This window comes from Sminthopsis crassicaudata, chromosome 2 (assembly GCF_048593235.1).
Source record: "Sminthopsis crassicaudata isolate SCR6 chromosome 2, ASM4859323v1, whole genome shotgun sequence".
NCBI lineage: Eukaryota > Metazoa > Chordata > Mammalia > Dasyuromorphia > Dasyuridae > Sminthopsis > Sminthopsis crassicaudata.
Window position 1 is genome coordinate 34,887,907 of NC_133618.1, and position 20,288 is coordinate 34,908,194.

The window sequence follows — 20,288 nt, forward strand, 5'->3', positions numbered from 1 at the left end:
GGCCCGGACAGCCGCAGAGGCCGCAGGCGGGTTGAGTCGCGCTGCCTTCTGGGGCTGGTAGTCCAAGTTCCCGGGAGGTCGCGGGGTCTGTCCCTCGTCGGAACTACATTTCCCAGGAGGGGTCGCTCCTCGGCGCCCGCCCTCCACGCTGGGGCCCGATTTCCGGGGCGGTCGAGGGCGGGGCGAGCTGAGGCAGGCGCGGCAGAGCCGGCGGCGGCAGGGATGCAGCGCCCCGGGCCTTTCAGCACGCTCTACGGGCGGGTCCTGGCCCCTCTGCCCGGGCGGGCCGGGGCCGGGGGCGGGGCCTCGTCGGGGGGCGGGGGCAGCTGGCGGGCGGGGGAACCGCACGTGCCGCCTCCCCAGCGCGAGCCCTCGGGCGGCGGGAGCAGACACTTAGTGGCCTCGGCCGCGGCCCCGGCCCGCGCCCCGCTCGCTCTCGCTCCCGCACCCCCACCCGCACCCCCTGCCCGGACCATGTCCAAGACCGAGGAAGCCAAGCGTTTAGCCGGCCGCGCGGCCGTGGAGAATCACGTGAAGGTGAGCGGTCCCCCGTGCCCTCCTCCTCCGGGGAGCCCTCCCGATTCCACCCGGGCGGGTCGGAGGAGCGCCGGGCAGCGCGGGGCCGAGGGGAGCTCGAGTTCCGCCCGGCACGCGGAGTCCGGCCAACTTTGCTTCTCTCAGCCTCAGTTTCCCCTTCTGTAAAACGAGAGCGGGGAGGTGTCTCTGCAGCCCCGAGGGCCTTCCTGGCGTGGTCTCTTCCTAGAGTGGAAGCCCCCTGAGGGCAGGCGCGGGCGCCTTCCCGCCACGGCCGCCACCTGTGGAGTCCTGGGGCCGAGGCAGCCCCGCGGAAAGTTGTGCGGCTCGAGAACGCGCGGTGACTGGGGGACCCCGGGGCGTGGCAGCCTGGACTACGTGGCGGGACGGCCGCTTCCCGGGAGTTCTGGGGAGTGGGGCGCGTGCGGCGGGTGAGGCGGGGGTCGGTGCGCTGCCCAGTCCCTCACTGCTGGTGCCTGCGAGCCTGGGCGGACGCCGCGTTCGGGGAGTGGGGGCGGGGTGCGCGGGTCAGCCTGGATTTCCTCCCCTTCCCGCCCTCGAACTCCGCTGGAGGAAGAAACTCAGGCGGAGGCCATTTCCCCCCATTGGGTTTATGGGCTCGTTAATTAGCTTCATTATCCCCGCTGGAAGGAAGCTCATTTCCCAGCCCCGGGCCCTTCGTGGGCGGGGGACCTCCGGGGCTCCACACTCTTGGTGACCCGGGCTCCTGTGCCTTTGGGGGCCCGGGCCTCCTGGGCGGCTCCTTTCCCCGAGGGACCCGCCAGCCTGCGAGGGACCCGCCAGCCTGCGGCCCGGCCCTGGGACAGAACTGGGGGGGGGGGGGCGGTCTCAGACCGGCTTGTGCCCTTCCGGGGTTCCCACGTGTGTCCCTGCTGCTCCGGGCTCCGGGCTGGGGGCTCGCTCCCGTCCCAGCGGGGGCCGGGCCGCTCTCTCCTTGGGCGGAAACTGAGGCAGACGCCGGCCAGGACTCGAACTCGGGTGGGGACGCTGTGCCCGCTGGGCTGGAGGCAGCGGAGGGAGTCTCACCCGCCCGAGGCTGCTGCCGAAGTGAGCCGAGATTCCCGTGGAGGCTGGAGGCCCTGGCCGCGGGACCTTGGCAGGCCACGTCATTGTGCTTGCCTCAGTTTCCTCATCTGTAAATGGAGATGACGATTAACGTGCCCACCTCACCGGATTGTTGGACCACTCGGTACAGAGTCCCGTAAAGAATTCTGGTAGCCGCGGTGGCCGACGCTATCTGTGGCTCTTCTCCTGTGCTCCCTGGGCGCTCCCCAGCCTCCTCTGGACTCTGATGGCGCCGCTTGAAGCCCGCCTCTGGGGGCCTTCGCACCCTTCCCTGTGTTGGGGCCCCTCCCCGGGCTGGGCTTCTTGATCTCCTTTAGATAGTTCCCGGATGTTCATCACGATGTTACCTCGGGAATGAGAGTCCCCAGCCAGTCCCCCAGAACTCCCTCCCCTGCTCGGACCCTGCAGGACGGCCTTTGCCCTTGGCTCACATGAATAACGTTCTTCATTCATTCATTCGATACGTGGGGATTCCCTCGGAGCACGTGGGCTGGTCGGGGTTATCCCTTGTTCACTAGGGATCAGCCCTGACCTTGCTGGTCACCTCTGGCCTCCTCCGCATCTCCTGTGGCCCGCCTGGGCCTGCCCCTTGTCCCCTGACTGATCCCCACCTGATCTGGGAGATGGTGGGTTTCCATGGCGTATAAAACAGTGCCCTTCGGCCTCGGGCCCATAGCACATCGTGTGCGGGAGCGGGGCCGGGAGTGGGGCCGCGGGTGAGAGCGGGAGCGGGGGTTTCCACCTGTTTTGTGGCCGGCCGCATCCTTTTGGGCACTTAAACACGTTAGGAAGCTCTGACCTATCCGCCAGCTTCTTAATGTTGGGGCCCAGGGCGTCACTAGAGAACCTTATTCACTGTGTATACTACAGATTAGGAAGGGGTCTCCTCTTTTACTGGTCTTCTGCCCTGAGAAAGCCTCTTGTTCTTTTACTTTATGCCTTATTCCTCGTCTAATATTAGTCATCAGAGAGCAAACCTGTGGAAAATCTCTTTGAATGAGGAAATTCCCTCCTCCCTGTCAGCCCCCTCTCTCCCGGCTGTCGGTGTCTTTGAAGGATTTCGCTCCATCCATGGAGCCTCAGGTTAAAAGAGAATCCTTCTGGGTGCTTAGCTGGAGCAAATGAAATACAATGAGTGGCACTGAAATCCTGAATACTTTGGACAATTTTTTTTTGGTCAACTGTGATGGTAAAGGTAGCATCTACTCTGGGTCATGGCGGGTGAGAATTTGCCCGTTCTTTTTTAATACCTTATTGCCTTCATTAGGAGTGTAAGATCATCCATATTGTTCTGTTCTATTTCCACATAACTATATTGATGGGAAAGCCTCCTGGGTCCCCAGGATCTGGCCGTGATTCTGTTGGCACAGGGAACTCCAAAGAAGCTGTGGAGCTCCGGGCTGTCTGGCAGCCGGCTCAAACCTTGTCACCTGCCTGGGTGGCCATCGCCGAGGGCCTCCACTTCAGAAGTCCTTGCTTGTGTCTGGCAGGAAACTAACGTTTTATGGGAGCCCCTTCTCTTCAAGGTTAATGGTGGTCAGTACGGGTCAGACATAGGCCCCCGCCCCCCACACCACAAAACTCTTCTGTGGATTAGTTAGTGACATTTTTGCCTCTTTGCAGTAGTAACAAGTCCTTGTATGTTTTTTCAAAATTGGTGTCCGGTGCCCTGAGATTCAGTCCCTGAACGTACTCAAAATCCCTGCCTCCATTGTGGGAGCCCTCTGTCTGCACGCTTCCGTGACAAACACATCTGGCCTCCAAAGGTGGGAGCTGCCCTTGACGGGGAGAAGTTTGCTGTAAACATTTTGGCGGATTTTTTTCTATTTTCCTTCCAGTCACCGTCCAGTTTCGTAAGTTTGGGACAGCTTAGTCTCCTGCCAAGCTTGCTCAGCGGCCTTTCCTGCCACTGTTCCTCGCTCTTTTATAATGTTTACAACCAGTATTTACAAGCCTTTAAGGTTTAGGCTAATAATAGCCAGGACTGATAGTTTGCTCAGAGCCACTTGGGTCACACAGGGTCACACAGGACTCGGGTTCCCTGTAAGGCTCGCACTGGGTCCTTTCACCTCGAGGCAGTGATGGCGTCTTCGGAGTCTTCATTTCTTACTTGTGCTTTAGAAGGGTCTGTCCGAAAGTTCACAAGGTCCTCATGTGAGTGCACAGAGAGCCAGCCCGGCCTCAAGCACGGCTTCTGGCACACAGCCGCGGGACTCCACCTGAGCCCCCCAGCCCTGGTGTTCTGGGCAGTATCTGCTGGGACCCCCACTGGTGGAAGGAATTTTCTCATTTAAGAATTTTAAGAAATCGGCCCCAGCCCCCCCTTCCATGCCTTGCCTAAAGCCACCTGTAGAACAGTCTCATCCCCATTTTGGGGTGAAGAGCAAGGCCAAGGCCGGTAAAGGGCCTTCCTCAGTTTGGCACTAGTTATACATTTGTTTCCAGGTCTCTCAACTCCAGTGCTTTTTCTGCCTTCCCCCCCCCCCCCCGGCTGTCCCTTTAAGAAAAATACCAGTGAGGGTGTTTGCTGATAAGGCTGTGCTAAGAGGCTCTCACAGGAACTTGGGGCGTGTGTGGCCTCTCTTACCAGAGGGACCGGTGCCATTATTGCACAGCCCTAGTCCCTTGCTTCATTGCCCTGTAACTTCCTCCATAGTGGCGGTCTTCAGCTCCTGGCTTCAGGGTGAGGTCCTGAGCTTCCAGGACCCTCCTCTGGTTGAGCAGCTTCCAAGGTGTAGGGTTTCCTTTGGCCCAGATCAACTGTTTCTCTGTAACTGGCCCAGGAGGGAGATCCAAGAGCCTGGAGAGGAGATGAAGTTTCCACAGACTGAACTTCTTCCTTGGCAGGCGGACCTGAGAGCTCTAACCCTGGGCCTGGAGGGCAGGAGAGCAGTTTGGGCTTTTTTGATCCGAAGCTACCTGGAGCTGATGCTCTGGGAGGTGGGGCTGGGGCCTGGGAGCTCACAGCTGGCTAGCTCCATGCACAGGTTGTCTGGCAGCCCGGCTCAAACCTTGTCAACTTCCTTGATGGCCCATTGTCGAGGGCCTCCACTTCAGAAGGTCCTTGCTTGTGTCTGGCAGGAATTACTCCTGTTAGAGAGTCTCAGCCGGTGGCAGGCAGATTTAGAGCGGGAAAGGGATGCCAATCCCATTTTATAGGAGGTCACACTGAGGCCCAGTGCTTTGCCAGAGTCACACAGGTGAGATCAAGGAGGGAGAGCAGGTTTCCTGCCTCCAGGCCCAACCCTCTGGCCTTTGCATCAAGTTGTAATAAATGGGCATTTATTTACCCAGCCCAGGAGTTCCAAAGCATTTTGACTGGTTCTCTGAGTCTTACTTTTCAGTGATTGGGGGCTGGGGCTGGGGGTGCAGTGGCCCAAGCTGAGGAGGAAGTGCTCGTGGGCTCTTCCAAGGGCTGTGCCAGGCCCCAGGTGTAACTGTGAAAAGCCTTGTGGGGCCCTGGGGACTCTTAGGACAGAGGTATCAAACATGCACCCGAAGCAGATGAAAATGTCATTGAGAAACAGTTAACAAATAATGCAATAGAGCTTAGATAATGGTGACTTGTGGTTTTCTAAGTCATTGGGTGCCCCACAGGGATCCTTAAAGCTTTAGTGGCCCTGGGAACAGGTCATTTATTTTCACATTAATTTACTGGACCCTGCATTTTGAAATACTGTCTTATTTTCCATAAGGTCATTTCTGGATATCACAATACTTTGCCTTCTAACAGACAGGCAGACCCAGTGACCACATGCTTGATTCTGCCTCCTGTGCTCCCCATCTCCTAGAACACGGAGAAGGATAATGTACCAGCCTGTCCAAGGGCACAGCCCCATCTGTGGTGCTTCCCTGGCAAATGTAGGCCTGGTATCAGGGGAAGCTTGCTGTCTGAGGACTCTGGGCAAGGGAGATGGGCAGCTGTGGGAGAGGATGGCTGGCTTCCCCTGGTGGGAGAACCGGAGGCAGTCTTTAGGGGCCCTCGTCTGGGCTGAGATGGGTCACTGCGGATCCCGAGTTCACAGTGTGTCCATGTTCTCCCTTCCTTGTGCACTTGTGTATGTCTGGGGAGGAAGTGCTAATCTTTTACTGTTGGTACGGGAAAGGTACCCAACTTACGGATGGCGGAGTCTCGGGAAATGCGGCTTAGTGATGTCTGCTCTTCTTACATTTGGCAGAATAACCAAGTGCTGGGGATTGGCAGCGGTTCTACCATCGTCCACGCTGTGCAGAGGATAGGTATGTTACCGTCCCTTTCTCCCCTGCTGCCCCCTGCCCCGGGCACTTTCTCCGCTGTGGCTGATTATCCTGGTGGGAAGCTGGAATGGGGAGGGGCCAGAGTGGGTGAAGAGGTTTATGGCCAGGCCCCGATGAGCCTGGGGAGAGGGTGGGAGCAGCCCCAGGCACCTGGAAGGCTACTCTTCCTTCCTCACTCCAGCTGCTCTGTCTTGTGGGGACAGCCCTGGCCTGTGTCAACCTGTTAGAATGTGGGCTCCTTAGGGGCAAGGACCATGATTGTCAGTCTTTGTACCCTTGGAGCCCAGCATAGTGACTGGCACCTTGTTCTCTTGTTCATGTTGGAGGAAGAGGATTGGCCCAGATCCTGGAGGGAACTGGATTTGGAGCTGAAAGGGACCTTAGCAGTCCTTTCAAATCCTAAAGCACTTACTCTGTGTCACCTACTGTGCTGGACTCCAGGAGTACATAGGAAGTGCTTTCTAATGAGGGAAGATGGCACCAGAAAGGAAGCTGAAGAGGGCGGGAGGGAGGAGGGAGGTACCCAAACAGGGCACATGGGGGGGGAGGAGCCAGGTGGGAATGAGAGGTTCTGAGCTGAACCCCCCCCCCAAGAATTGGGGATTCTTGGGTCCACCCTTGGGGTGACGGTGGAGTCTAGTAAGAGAGGAGGTTTCTCCCTAAAGGGAACTTCCTGAGACAAGTCCCAGAGTGGCACAAACCAGTGAAAACGGAGGAAATCTCACTGCACAGACATCGTGGCACTCAGGACAAGGGTGTTCTGGCTAAGCAAGCACTGTGGACCTTGGAGTCATGGGGCGTGGAAGAGCCCAGGCAGGGCAAAGCCAGGATTTCAGCACAGGGTCTTGGGCCCCCAAGGCTCTTTGTGAGGCTGATGGACCTGCCCTCCTTTTTCCCTCTCTGGGCAGTCAGGCAGTCATATGTATTGACAGGCTCGGATAGAGTGGCTCTGAGCCAGCTGGCCTGAACATTTGGGCCTTGGCAGGTGGTGGAGGGCAGGCTGAGAGCCTTTGACCCCGTCTTCCCACGATCACCTGCTCGGGCTGGAAAGGGGAAGATTGGTCCTGCAAACTAAGCCACCCTTTCTCTGCTGGGCCCGAGTCCAGGTTCCCAATTGTTCTTCCTCTTTACCCTGGAGGCCACTCCCCAGATTCAGTTTGTTCAAGGCCCCGGGATCATTTCGCTTGGGTGGTGGCTCAGCAGGTTTCAGTAACCTGTTTTCCTTCATTAGTGATAAAGCACCAGCCTAATGGCTCTTCTGGGCTGATGTAACCACCTCCCAGAGTGCTCCAGGGCCAAGGCCTAGAGCGTGGTCATTAAAGGCCTATTGGGAGAGCTTCCTGTCAGCCTGTTGACAGCAGAAATAGTCTCTTCAAATGGGCCACAGCTGTCTCCTGCAAGAACACTTGGGACTTGGGTGACTTAACGGTCAGAGGTGCCTGTGATTTTAACTGGAAGGAATGTCTCCTTTGATGCTTTCTGTTCATCTTTGTGATAAAAATTCAAAGTGGGAGGAAACACCTCTGAATTTGAGGCACAAGTTTTGGGCCAGATCAGTTGAATTTTGAGCCCGGTGGCCTAAAATGAAACCTCATGTGTTTAGTTTCCTTGGCAGAAGATCTGAATTGACATCTTTCCCTTGTTATGTACCAGCTGTGTATATCCCGACCTCCTCATTGTTCAGAGATCCTGAGCTAACAATCAGCAGGACACATTCCCTATTAGACCCAATGGAACCGCAGAGCTGGACCCCACAAATCTCGAACCTTTTTCACAAAAGTGGGGTCATTGCCCCACACAGAATCTGGAATAGAAAAGGATCAGAAGGATCATTTAGTCCAATGTCCTAATCTTTTTAGACCAGGAAACTGCCTTTGCCAGATTAAAGGATTTTGCTAATGTTGTCCACTGTCATGGAGCAGAGTTGATTTTTGGATTCAAATCCTGACCCCAGATTAGTGTTCTTTCCCCTTCCCTTGACTCCCAAGCCTTGGGACTTGTCAGCAACAAGGAACATTTGTTTGGAGTTTGTTTTGCCTTTTTCTTTCTTAACGACTTTCTGGATAAAAAACAGAAAAAGAAAGAAGGAATTCATTTTTTTGTTTTTCCTCAGCTGAAAGAGTAAAACAAGAAAACCTGAATGTTGTCTGTATTCCTACGTCCTTTCAGGTACGTACTTATTTCTGTGATTCTTCCGCACTTGGGGCTGCTCCCTTACTTTGATTTTTCTTGGGTCATCCTGTCAGCATTTGAATCCTCTGGGTTGGAGTTTCCCTGATTTCAAACTCTGATCCCATGGCTCCCTGCTCAGTGGCTCTGCATTTTCTACCCAGTAAAGCATAATTTACTTACCTTGGCCTTCAAGACTAACTTAACTGGCTCAAACTTCCCTCTGAAGTCACAGATGTTTATTTAAATGGTGGCTGTGCCAGGTGTCGGAATACAGAGGTGGAGCTGGTTCTCTTGGGGGTGAGGACATATCGGCACAAGAATGAGGGAGGGCTTCCTAAAGGAGGCATGGTCACCTGCGTCGAGCAGAAGGGGGACAAGGGCTCTGGCGTGACCTCCTTTCTCTAGCTTCTTGCTCTTCACTCCCCCCGCTTTCTGTCTAGCCAGATGAGCTTTCTTACTGCATTTCACACTTGATCCTCCATGTTTCATCTCTAGGTCTTTGCATGGGTTGAGCCTCATGCCTGACCCTTCCCCCCTTTCCTCTAGAATCCATTGTTTCTTTCAAATCTTAAGTCTTTGTACACCCCACAGCACTCTGTGCACGATGCCCCAGCTCCTTGTGCTCGGGAGTAGCATAGAGTTAGTTTAGAGCAGTGAATTCTGGGTCCCTGTACCTTCTCCCCCACAGGGTAATGTAGACTCTGAAGGCAGGAAATGTTGAGCTTTGTCTCCGTAGCCCCAGCATCTAGCACAGCCTCAGTAAATGCACTTCAGGCCCAGTAGATGGTTTGTGCAGATGGGCAGAAGAGGAGGAACCTCTCCAGCCTTAGGCCTTTCCTTCCTCTTCACCACCCAAGAGGGGGCGCTCCGTTAGCCCAAGTTTGTGCTGCCTTTTTCTGCCTTTGCTCATATAGTTGGATCTGCTTGGAATGCAGAGGAGACTCTGAGCTCTGGAGGCAACCCCGTCACTTTGGGGCCATGTGAGATGAGAGCAAAACCTCCCTTATTTCGAGTTAGATCTGCCTCTTGTGGAGCTTCCACTCAGGTCCTTGTTGAGGCCAGATATACTTTATATTATATAGATTTCATTAGTTAAAAAAAAAATTTGAATTCCAAATTGTTCTGTACCTTCTGCCCCTTGAGAAAGCACCTATATGATATTGATAGCATATCATGACATAGTATTGTGACATAATAACAATTCTTTTTTTTTTTTTTTTCCTGAGGCAATTGGGTTTAAGTGACTTGCCCAGGGTCACACAGGCAGGAAGTGTTAAGTGTCTGAGACCAGATTTGAACTCGGGTCCTCCTGACTTCAGGGCTGGTGCTCTATCCCCTGTGCAACCTAGCTGCCCCCACATAACAAGTCTTAAAAAGAAAAATAGCTGTACAATAATCCTGCCTATGTTGTTATTCTCATCAGGATAGTTTTGAGAATCAAAGAGAAAAACAGATATTTAATGGCTGTGCAAATGTCAGCTGTCATCGACAACAACAATTACAGTAGCAATAGTACTATTCAGGCACTGCTCTGGGTGAGCAAGCTGCCAGCTGCTCTCTGTAGCTAGCCCTCCATCTCTGCCCTCCAGGCCTTTATCCCCTGAGCAGAATCGCCTCCCTCCTGTCCTGCTCTCCTGCGCCAGGTTTTCCTGGTTTCCCCTGGTGATGAGTTCTGCTGAGCGGCCACATTCTTGCCTAACAGTGAGATGAATGAATGAGTATTTATCCAGGGCTTTGATGGCACCCAGCGCTCTACTAGGTTCTGGTCACACACACAATAGTGTACTTTATAATGGGGAACCAGCCCAGGGAAGGGACGGGATCTACACATTCATCCCAAGCAGGAAAGTTGGGGGGTGGAAAAGTGAGGGTGAGGGGAAAGTCGGGTAGAAGGGGGCTGGGGTCCATGATTCAGGGTAGATCACAGAGGGAAGAGGTAGGGATCCTGGCAGGGCTCACCCTTAGGGCGGCCTCAGACCTGGAGCGAGATTCAGCCTGGGCCTGGGCCTCCCTGGTCTGAACCAGGGCCTGTGGTGGTGGGATGAGCCTGTCCCTCCCTGCACAGAAGGCCTCACAGGCTCCTTGGTTTGGTTCTTAGTGAAGGCCCCCTGCCGTCGGCCTAACTGCCTGTTGTCTGTAGGGCCCGGGATTTCGCTGCTGTTGGGGACCTCCGGCTGGCACAGCGCCCAGCCTCCCGCAGCCTTGTGCTCAGTCTAGAACCTGGCCCACGGGCTGCCTCTTTCTCTGTTAGTGGGGGAGCTTAGGGTCAGGGTTTAGCCTCTAAACTTTCTTTTTAGGCTCATGGATGGTGGTGGAAGGGACCCAGACCACGTAGGTAATAAGAGGCAGGGTAGTATTCGGACGCAGGACCTGAGAGACAAGTTTCTTTCCCCTTAGCTTGGTCACCTTGTCTGGGGGAACCAGCCTATGTGCCCCCAGGCCCAGGAGCGCCAAGCCAAGAGAGCTGTTGGCTCACACTGTGAGCCGAGAACAGTTTTTTGGTGACCACAGAAGAACAAGCTAATGATTAGCTCTTGTTTGCTCCACTCTTGCTATTTCTTTGGCGCCGTTCCCACCTCTTTTATAGACAGAGCACAAGCTCCTGGCGTGGTCTCGAATACAGATTTGTGCCATATATAATTTCCAATATCAATAAAGACAAGAACTAGATGGTGTCTGAAGGGCCAGGACGTTTATGAGACGCTTACTGTATGCAGGGTTTACAGCTCTGAAGCCCTGGACTCCTCGGCACCCAGCTTTGTCTGGGGCTGGTGGCATTCAGAAATTCACACCGACCCCATCTGAGTAGCGTGAACAAAGACGCTTTGTAAAGCCGAGGCAGCGGTCAGTTTGCCAAAGTGTTTAGGGCTTCATGATTTACTCTGCTGCTGCTAGTTTGGCTCCCGGGTTTGGGGAGCTGCTGCTGAGTTGGTCGGTCAGTGAGCATGAGCCCAGCACGCTGCTGGGGGTTGGGGTGCTCAGAGGCTCAGGTAGGACAGTCCCTGCCCTCGAGGAGTCTGCCTGAGGAGGTGTGTGCACCTAGAGAGGGAAGGACAAAATGGAGACACGGGAAGGGGTGAGCTGTGGGAGCCATGGCTTTAGATCTGGCCAGGAGGGGAGCCATGGGGACCAGCTCATCTCATGGGGGGGGAGTCTGAGGTGGAGAGTCAGAGGGAGCATGCACCAGTAGCTGGGCTAACCCTGGTTCCGGATGGGAGCTCTCTGATGGACAGCGGCTTCCCTCCACTTCACCCCACAAAGGCTGGCTCCCCCACAAGAGGAGACCCTTGATTGAGAGTCATTTTGGGAGCTGGCAACGAGCCTATGCCAAATCAGAGCTTCTGAAACTGGGCAGGGAGACCCTGAGACTGGGGACTCAGGAGACATGCAAATGATGATGCCTTTTCTTCATTTGTGCAGGCCCGGCAGCTCATCCTTCAGAATGGCTTACCTCTGAGTGACCTGGACCGACACCCAGAGGTGAGGAGGGGTCTCCTAGCCCTGTTCTGGGCCCTCACTGGGTCAGGAAAAGGGCAGCGGCACTGACTGGGGGCCCTCGTGACAGAGCGGGCTCCCCTCTTCTGCTGGATCTGCCCTGGGAGGGCACCCCCACCTGCAGTCATGAGGCAGCTGTCTGTGTCAGATTGACCTTAAGATCAAACCTAATTTGCTCTGTTTGCCGCTTCCACCCATTATCCCTCCTCCACCTGGTCAAGGGGCTGGAGGCTCCTTCTGGCCCAAGTTCCTTCCACCCGTCCTCATGTCATGGACTCACTACGACCCTGCTCAGCAATGTCCCTGAACTCTGACTGGAGGCCCAAGAAGGGCAAAGGGCAGGGAGGCCATTCACTCCCTGCTTCTGGGGGCTGTGAGTCCTGCTGCCTTTGGAGCTTCTCATGTGAATAACTTCCCAGAGAGCCCCTTCAAAGCCCGGATGCTTCCTGTTGGGAGACACTGGGGAGCCTGAGAGCACAGGGAAAAATTTGCAGACAAGTGGTTGGGGATTCTGCAGGAGAAAAGAGACATGATGGTGACCACAGGTAGTAGTAGGTCTGGAGTTCCTTGCTTTGGTGCTGAGAGCTGGGGCAGGAGATCAGGAAAGGCTGGCTTACCCCCAGGAAGAGAGTTTTGCTTTTAGTGTGTGGGGAATTCCACTTGTTAGAGACCCTCTTACCAGGGAGGAGAGAAGTCTGCTTAGGACTTTGGCCCGGGAGGCCCCTGTGAACTCAGTGATGGGACTGAAGGGGAGACACCTAGATGGGGCTGGTTAGATGGGACGGAAACAGGAGCTCTTAGGAAAAGTAGGAGAGGAGTGTGAAAGTCGCAGGCCTGCAGAACCCAGGAAAAGCCAGAGCCTTTGGCTCAGGGACAGCTGGAGCTCGAAGGGAGCTCTTCCATGGAGATGGAGTCCAGTTGGTGCCAGGGTGGCGGGTGGATTGGACTGAGGGCAAGAGTCCCCCTCTTTGAGCTTTGGAAGGTGACGGGGCATTGCCCCTATATGTGCCCAGCTAGCCCTGGTGCCCTGCCTATAAAATGTCCCTGTCTGTGGTCCTGCCAGGAGCTCCTGGGCCAATGTCTATGCTCGCTGCAGGGGGTGGTCTCAGGCAGACTGAGACCCATTGGAGACCTTGGCCCAAAAGGCCTGGTTCTCCTGGTGCGTCTGAGCCACGTCTGGCTGAGGCGGCTCCAGAGGGAAGAGGCCGGCGGCCTTGCCCAGCCCTCCCTCCCCGCACATCATGGTCCTTGGAGGGGGAAGGACAAACCAAGCCCTGCTTACTGGAGTGGACTCGGAGTCGGGGGGTGGCAGCCTGGGAGGGCTCAGTCCATTCTTCATGATGGCAGAGATTGGCAGTAAGGGGGGAAGATTTTAGCCTCATGATAAGATCGACTTCCCTGAGGCTAGAAGTATTTAAAGAAAGGGCATCTGGAGCCAGACCATCTCCTCCAATGATGAGGTAGTTGTGAGAACATGACTTTTTGAGGGGGAAAAGGGATGTCAGATGTGGCTAAAACTTGTCCTGGAATCATGTCCTTGTGGTTGTAAACTGGGCCATGTACAGTCACAGTCAGGTCACAGCTAAATCCATGGGCCAGCCAAACATGAGCTGCTCAGAAACAAGGGTCTGGCTGTCTGGCTCTTTGTGAGCCCATCTCGGCCTTCGTTTGTCTCTGATCTCCCACTCTTCCCACAGCTTGATCTCGCTATCGATGGTGCTGACGAAGTAGATGCTGATCTCAATCTCATCAAAGGTGGCGGGTGAGTGTTACATGAGAAGGAATTCTTTCCAGACACATTTCTACAGATTTTTACTCAGAATTCCAACTTGTTCCAAGAATTCTACCTTGTTCCAACTGGCAATTTCTAATTGCTGCCCCCAACGTAAACTCTTCAGAGTCTCTGCTGAGTGTCTAACTGCCTGTTCCCAGACAGACAGCTCCTAAAACTCGTCTGCAACCCCTCTCTTCCTCCATTTCAGCAATTCTGATGACCCCATGGGTGACCCTGACTAGGGATTGGGTCAGTGCTCCTGCCTCTGCTGGCTAGGAGTGACCTAAACCGAGTCTGTGCTTTTTCTAGGACCTGCTGTCTCTTTACAACCCGTCTGCTGTTCCCTCTGCTTTCCCTCTCCCTGGAGGATAATTCCCTCCGTGGAACTTCCCTGTATGAGTAAGACAGTGCCTTGTTTCCAATTGCAATTCCTTGACCCTGAATAAAAGCCTGATTTTAATTTTATGCAGGTTTGACATCCCCAGGGCTGAACTTGGCTCAGAGATTTGCCACCCCCAGTTGAAGGCCCAGGCCTAGGAAAGTGCGCAGTCATCATACAGCCCAGCATTTGTGGGGCTTCTATAAAGAACAAACCACCTTTGTTCAAACAGGCCTCCTGAGCTCACTGATCCTACTTAAGGGGACACAAGTTGGAGCAGGTTATAAACAAAAACAAATTCCTAGGTACCAATTAAGAACCTTTGTTTTCACACTGGACTGTTTTGGTGAGCTTCTCATGCTCCCTTACCCCACCCATTGGGTTTTTCTGGGACTTAGTCACTGTCTTGACCCATTCCTGGCTCTTTCCTCTAACCTGTTTTTAGCCATTTTGTCTGGGTAAGTGCCAGTTATATTCACAAACACTGTGTTGGGGATAAGAGATCTTGGGCCTCTTATTTCTCGCTTTGCCTCCCACTATTTGTATGATATCACCTAATTGGGCCTTTCTTATCTGCAAAATGAAGGGAGTTGGACTAAATAATTTCTAAGATTTCTTCCAGCTCTGATTTTCTCTGCCTCTTCCCCACGCTTAAATCCCCTCTCTCCTTCTCTCCAGTTCCCAGGCTCCCTGACTTTCTTCAGGTCACAGCTAAATTCCCACCTTTTATGGGAAGCTTATCTCAATCTATCATCACTGTGACATCATCATTTCCACCTTCACTCTATTATTTCCTATTTAACCTGTCCAACTTGTTTGTACCTATTGCACATACATGTTTGCTCAGTCTCCCCCATTAGAATGGGAGACTCTCCAGGTGGGTACCTTGTTTTATGTCCCCAGTACTTAACCCAGTGTCTGGCCACATAGTCAGGCGTTTCTTAACTGAAAACTTGTGATCCTAAATTGCTTCTGATTTCTCCAGCCCACCTGCTGTCAGTCTTGGCGTTCCTGGGCCCTGCCTGGTAGCATCCGGCTCCCTTACAGTGGAGGCCTGGACCCCTCTGCTTTATTTAGTGCCCCCTCCCTGCCCTGCTTGCACAGCTTCCCTAACTGCAATAAGAAGACAGGCGTATGGAGGGATTTTCTTTGGTCAGGGAGCTCTGCATTAAACTTGCCTTTGAGATCTCTCTCATACACCCCCCTCCCCCCATTACAGCCTGGTGAGGCTGTACATTGCCACCTGTATCCCCTGTTCCCAGTTTACTGATGACTAGTATGTAGTAGGTGCTTTATTTGCTCTTTGACTGGCAGTTATGTGACTTTGGGCAAGTTCTTCACCTTGGAATGACTGTGGTAGCTACGTGGCAAGGCTGGCCCGGGACCCAGAGAGGTCCAAGTCTTCGCTAGCCTTTGGTGTGGGAGACGGTCCCGGGTTATGAGCTGTTTGACTCTGGACCATCTCCCCATAAAATGCAGAGAAGCTGTGGGACCTGGGAGTTCCCATTTTCATGGAATGGCAGATCTAGTCCCAAGCCATATCCATGGAATTTTTTGTGAAACACTTAGAATCTTTTCTGCATCTACATTTTACAAAAAAGCTTCTGGCCCCCTAGCAACTCATCAGTAAGCATTTGTGAAGTACCTACTATGAAGTACTGGGCTCAGCAAGGAATCGGGTACAAAGAATGAAAGAGTCCCGATTTCCATTCTGAAGGGGAGACTTGGAGATGGGCTCCATAGCAGAGGAGTAAATGGATTTCCCTGTCTCTGTGAATTTCATTGTCAATAGATCAGTCAAATCTCCTTGAAAAGCATGCTGGGGGACATTTGCCTATATCTCAGCTAATGTTTAAACTGAAAGGATAAATGAGCTTTGGGTGACGGGGGCCCTGGAATTCAGAGGAAGGGGCCATAGTGGGAGGGAGGGTCGGGTGCCACTGGGTAGATGCTTCAGGGCACCTTGAATAGCCATTGGAGCCTTTATCTAGAGTAGACTAGAGATAAAAATATGAAGTAATAACATTGGAATGGGCCTCTGATTCTTGTCCATGTACCTGGGTACCTGCAACAGATTTATGAGATCCTAGAATAAAATTAGAAGGGACTTTGGCTACTCTCTAGCCAAGCCCCATTTTACAGTTGAGGAAACCACTGGAGTACATAGTTATCTGCCCCGTGGGGAATAGGGAATTCCCCGTTATCTCCCTGAGTGCTTCTCTGCAGGTTTGGAAGTTCTTCTGGACGTTGAGCTGACTTCTGCTTCTGTTTCCAGCCCTTTCTTTCTAAACTAATGTTTCTGTAAGAGCCAGACCCCTCAGCAGAGCTTGAGCCTTTGAAATGAGTTTTGAGAAGCTCAGCATTTCATTTCCTACGAAGGCTGGGGATTGGCTTGTGAGTGGCCCCACACTGGATCCTAGCACTTGTGCTGCACGGGTCTTTTAATTTCCCCTGATTCTTTTGTTTTGCTTCTTCCTGTTTCCAGAGGCTGTCTGACTCAGGAGAAAATCGTAGCCGGCTACGCCAAATGCTTCATCGTGATTGCTGATTACAGGTAAGCCCAGGCCCTGGTTAAGGCTCTTCTCATGTTGTGGATAAGGAGACAAAGGCAAAGAGGCTGGAAGGTTTCTCAAAGTCCCAGAGGAAGGAGGGGCCCAGAGCAAATCCTCTCACCTGGCGGTCAGTGTACCCCATGAGCTTCCAGGGTGGGAGTTGGGAGGGAGGGAAGTCTGCAGCTTCTAGGCTCCCTGACTTTCTTCAGCTTCCAGCTAAATTCCCACCTCTGATGGATGTCAGCCTTGTCTTGGCGGGGACCCTGCCGATGGCGCCCCATCCCCAGAGGCTCCCTTCCTGCTTCCTCTGCAGGCTGGCCACTTGCCTGCTTCTCGAGAGCCCACATTTCTGGCCCTTGGGTTCCTACTGAGCATGTGGTTGTTTGTGCTGGGAGGGGTCATCTTGGCTTTGTTGTTTGATCCGCTTCTGCAGGAAGGATTCCAAGAACCTCGGCGACCACTGGGTGAAGGGAATTCCCATTGAGGTCATCCCGATGGCCTATGTCCCCGTGACGAGGGCCCTGTCCCGGATGTTTGGCGGAGTGGCCGAGCTGCGGATGGCCGAGCGCAAGGCAGTAAGTGACCAGCGGTGTTTGCGGAATCAGTCGGTCGCTGATCGCCCTTCCCAATGCTCCCCCTCTGTTGGCCTGGCTGCCGGGGAGCAGCCCCATGGCCTCTGCTCCCCTCTCTTCCCAGGGCCCTCACTCACATGAATGCCTCTTTTTAGGGTCCCGTGGTGACAGATAATGGGAACTTTCTGCTGGACTGGAAGTTTGACCGCGTGCATAAGTGGAGTGAAGTGAACACGGCCATCAAGATGATCCCAGGTAACCCGAGGAAGCCGGCTGCCCGGCCTGGGGAGGGGAGCAGGGGAAACTGGGAGACCCTGGAGGCCATGCTGTGCAGCCCATTATTCACAGGCGCTCACTGAGGCCCTGCCAGAATTTGGGCTTCCTTGGGGTGAACATTTGAGGCCCTTGGAATGTTGGGAGTGTAGAAGGGGCTTTCTTGTGACTTCCTAGGAGTGTCAGAAATGCTTTATTCCCAGTCATTTAAAATAAGTGTGTGATCTTGACCAACTCCCCCCATCACCTGGGCCCTTGAGGGACTCCGTTTTCTACCCAGACAGACAAACTTTGAGAGGACTTGCTGAGCGGCAGTGCCAGAAGACCAAGTCCCTGTGGCCGGCACTGCTGCCGGGGGCACTGTCTTGGGCAGGGGAGAGCTGTTGCCGGGCCCTGGGCTTGGTGGGGCCTGCCTTGGAGGGAGGCATAAGTGCGCATTTTGTGCCATTGGAGGCAGCCTGGGGAGAAGGGGGTGGGAGCCGGCGGGGGGAGGCGGGCGATCCCCCAGCCTCGGACGCTCGAGGTGCCGGGCTGCATGGGGGAGAGTGCCCCGCCCAAAGGTCCAGTCCTTAGGATTCCAGGTACAGAGCAGGAAAGCAGGGAGCTCAAACCCGCTCCCTCTTTCCCCAAGAGCCCTGGGGTGGGAGGAGCAGGAAAACAGGGGCTGCTGTTCCAGGTTATCCTAAAAGCCTTCCTTGGGACCGGAGGGCCTCCCTCCTCTTCAGTTGTGAATTTTTGTTTTTGATCACCTTAGTGTCCAATGTTCCACCCCCCAACTCAGTAGCTGACTTCCTCCTGGTCTCCACCAGGGGGCGACATTTATCCTGCCTAGAGCCCTGGATCTAGATGGAAGGGACTGAGGCACTGGGGGGGTCCAAGGCGGTCTTTACAGATAAGCAAACTGAGGCCACAGGGGTGCTAGGGCTGTGGATGTCCACTGGGGGCATGCTTTATTCCAGGAGGGCTCAGTTCCCCCACTGGAGCCCTGGGTTCAGTCCTCTCTTGGGAGGACCTTGAGGTCTCAGAGTGCTGATTCCTGTCTGTACGTCTGTCTGCCTCTGCCCTGTTTTGGAGGGTAGGGGAGCCCCCCAGCCAGGGGATCAGTCCACAAGCATTTACTTAGGGTCCTTCTGGGTCCTGGCCTTGGAGATTCAGATGTCTGAGCACGGAAGGGATCTCTGAAGCCGTTGGGGGTCTGTCCCTTACAAGGGCCATGGGGTGACCCCTGGGCACAGTGCCACCAGTCAGCTCGGACTGTCAGGGAGTCTGTCCCAGCATGGCTTCCCGGCAGCTGCCTCCTGCTGGTTCTAATCCTGCTTCTAGGGGCCCAGCGAGGGCCCGGTGGGGCAGGCGTAGACAGAATCCCATCTCAGGAAGGCTCCGTCCCTTCCCCCCACTCCTACCCCTGGCTTCCGTATTCAGTTCTGAGTGCGCCCACCCCCCCCCGGGGATTTTGGTGCCTGCAAAGGCCCAAAGAGCAGGTGCTGGCCGGGGAGGATGGGCTGGGGGAAGTCGGTTTCTTTGAGCCCTAGAGGGGCTCTTAGCCTGTGGGAGATAGGTGGGTTCTTTCTCTTTGGGACTCCCTCCGCCTTCTCCCTAGGACAGCAAATGGAGGCTCCATGGCAGGCAAAGAGCTGTGCAGACCGGGACGGTCAGTCGGGGCAGTGAGGGCTCTCCTTCCCCAGAGACCGAGTCCGGTGTGAGGGGCCTTGGCGCTCCCTTGAATCGGGCTTTGCCTTCATTGTCCCAGAGAGGCTTGCGCTGAGGAACATTTAGCCACGGACCGCCTTGAGCTGGCAGGCCGGGTGAGCTTCCTCGGCTTCCAGATGAGAAGTGGGATTTGCTCATGACAGCTCCTGGAGCCTTAATAGTGGGACTCGTGGCCTTTGTCTGCGCCCAGAAGTCATGACTTGGCTCTTCCTCGTTCCTTGCAGGAGTTGTGGACACTGGTCTCTTCATCAACATGGCTGAAAAAGTCTACTTTGGTATGGAAGATGGCTCCGTCAGCATCAGGGAGAGGCCATCTCACTGACTGAGGCCCCCGCCGGTCACTGAGGCAGAGGAGCCTTAATGTATTTGCCCCAGGATGGCCGGTCAGAGCGTGGGGTCTCCTGAAATGTTGCTGAATGCCCCTCTTGTGTTTTTTTTTTAAAGGAAACAGAAAAGCATATATATTTTTTCTATTGAAAAACTCAACTTTTTTAAAGAAAAAAAAACGATTTCATGTTTTATATGAAATACCAAAAAAAGAGAAAAAAGACAGTTTTTTTGAATCCTTGACTTGAGGTGGCTGGTTTCTTATTAAGTTTCTGAGTGTTTGGTTTTCCGGGGAATCCCAAAATGTCAGCCACTGTGCCAGCCCGGTCTCTGAGGGGTTAGAGATGCCTTACTGGAACCATTGGCCATCCGTGCGCCTTAGTTCTCCCTTTGATGGTTTGTTTTGCGTTTACGTTTTAATAGCTCCTACATCGTAGTCACACTTTAAGATGCTGAGCCGAGCAGTGACCTTCATGGACCTGCTGCCTTGACCTCAGTCCCATCACCCCTTGGCCAAGGTTGGACCACTCACCCAAAGTGGGGAGCCCGATGGTGCTGGGAGGTGCCTCCTGAGGGGGGGTTCTTCTGCTGTTCACTTTGTTTGAATTCTTTGTTTTCCTTGCTTGCTCTAAGTGTTGCTCACCAGTGGGCATTGGGTGCGTTCTGTGAGTGTTGGAATAAAACGGCTCAGTGCCATGTAAGGCTGTTCCTGCGTGCTGGCTTTTCTTGTCACCCTCCAGCACAAAAGACAAGCCAGAGACAGCGGGGCCAAGTCCAAGTTTTTCACTTATTTTCTCCCACTTCTTCAAAGGGATTGACCGATGTTCAGTTCTCAAGCGTCTGTTAAGTGCCAGATAGAGAAACGTGAAAATCCTCTCAGAAGCTTACTTCACAAACTTGTATTTTTAAAAAAACCATTTTGATATTGAAATATAATTTACTCCCTTTGTGACCAATGCTGGGTATTTTATACATTTAAAAGCCTCACTCTGAGCAAGGATGTGTGGGTGGATCATCATAGGGGTTTGGGGTGCAAAGGTGATGAAGGACCTTGTTCTTCTCAAGTGCCACGTTCCTCCAAGGGTTGCTGGGTATCTGGGTCCCTCTCCCTGTGGACTTCCACTGCAGCAGTACCGAGCACCTCCGTGTCTGCCATG

The 20,288-nt window shown here is 54.0% G+C and overlaps 1 protein-coding gene across 1 annotated transcript; it reads left to right on the forward strand.

Annotated features, from left to right (window-relative positions):
- The first annotated feature begins 207 nt into the window (after positions 1-207).
- Positions 208-19,836, forward strand: RPIA (ribose 5-phosphate isomerase A). Its single transcript, XM_074285688.1, has 9 exons — positions 208-537; positions 5,799-5,859; positions 7,991-8,046; positions 11,470-11,529; positions 13,242-13,306; positions 16,183-16,251; positions 16,683-16,824; positions 16,977-17,076; positions 19,029-19,836. Exons 1-9 carry the CDS (start codon positions 223-225, stop codon positions 19,124-19,126), a joined length of 966 nt encoding a protein of 321 aa, XP_074141789.1. The 5' UTR covers positions 208-222; the 3' UTR covers positions 19,127-19,836.
- Positions 19,837-20,288: the final 452 nt, after the last annotated feature.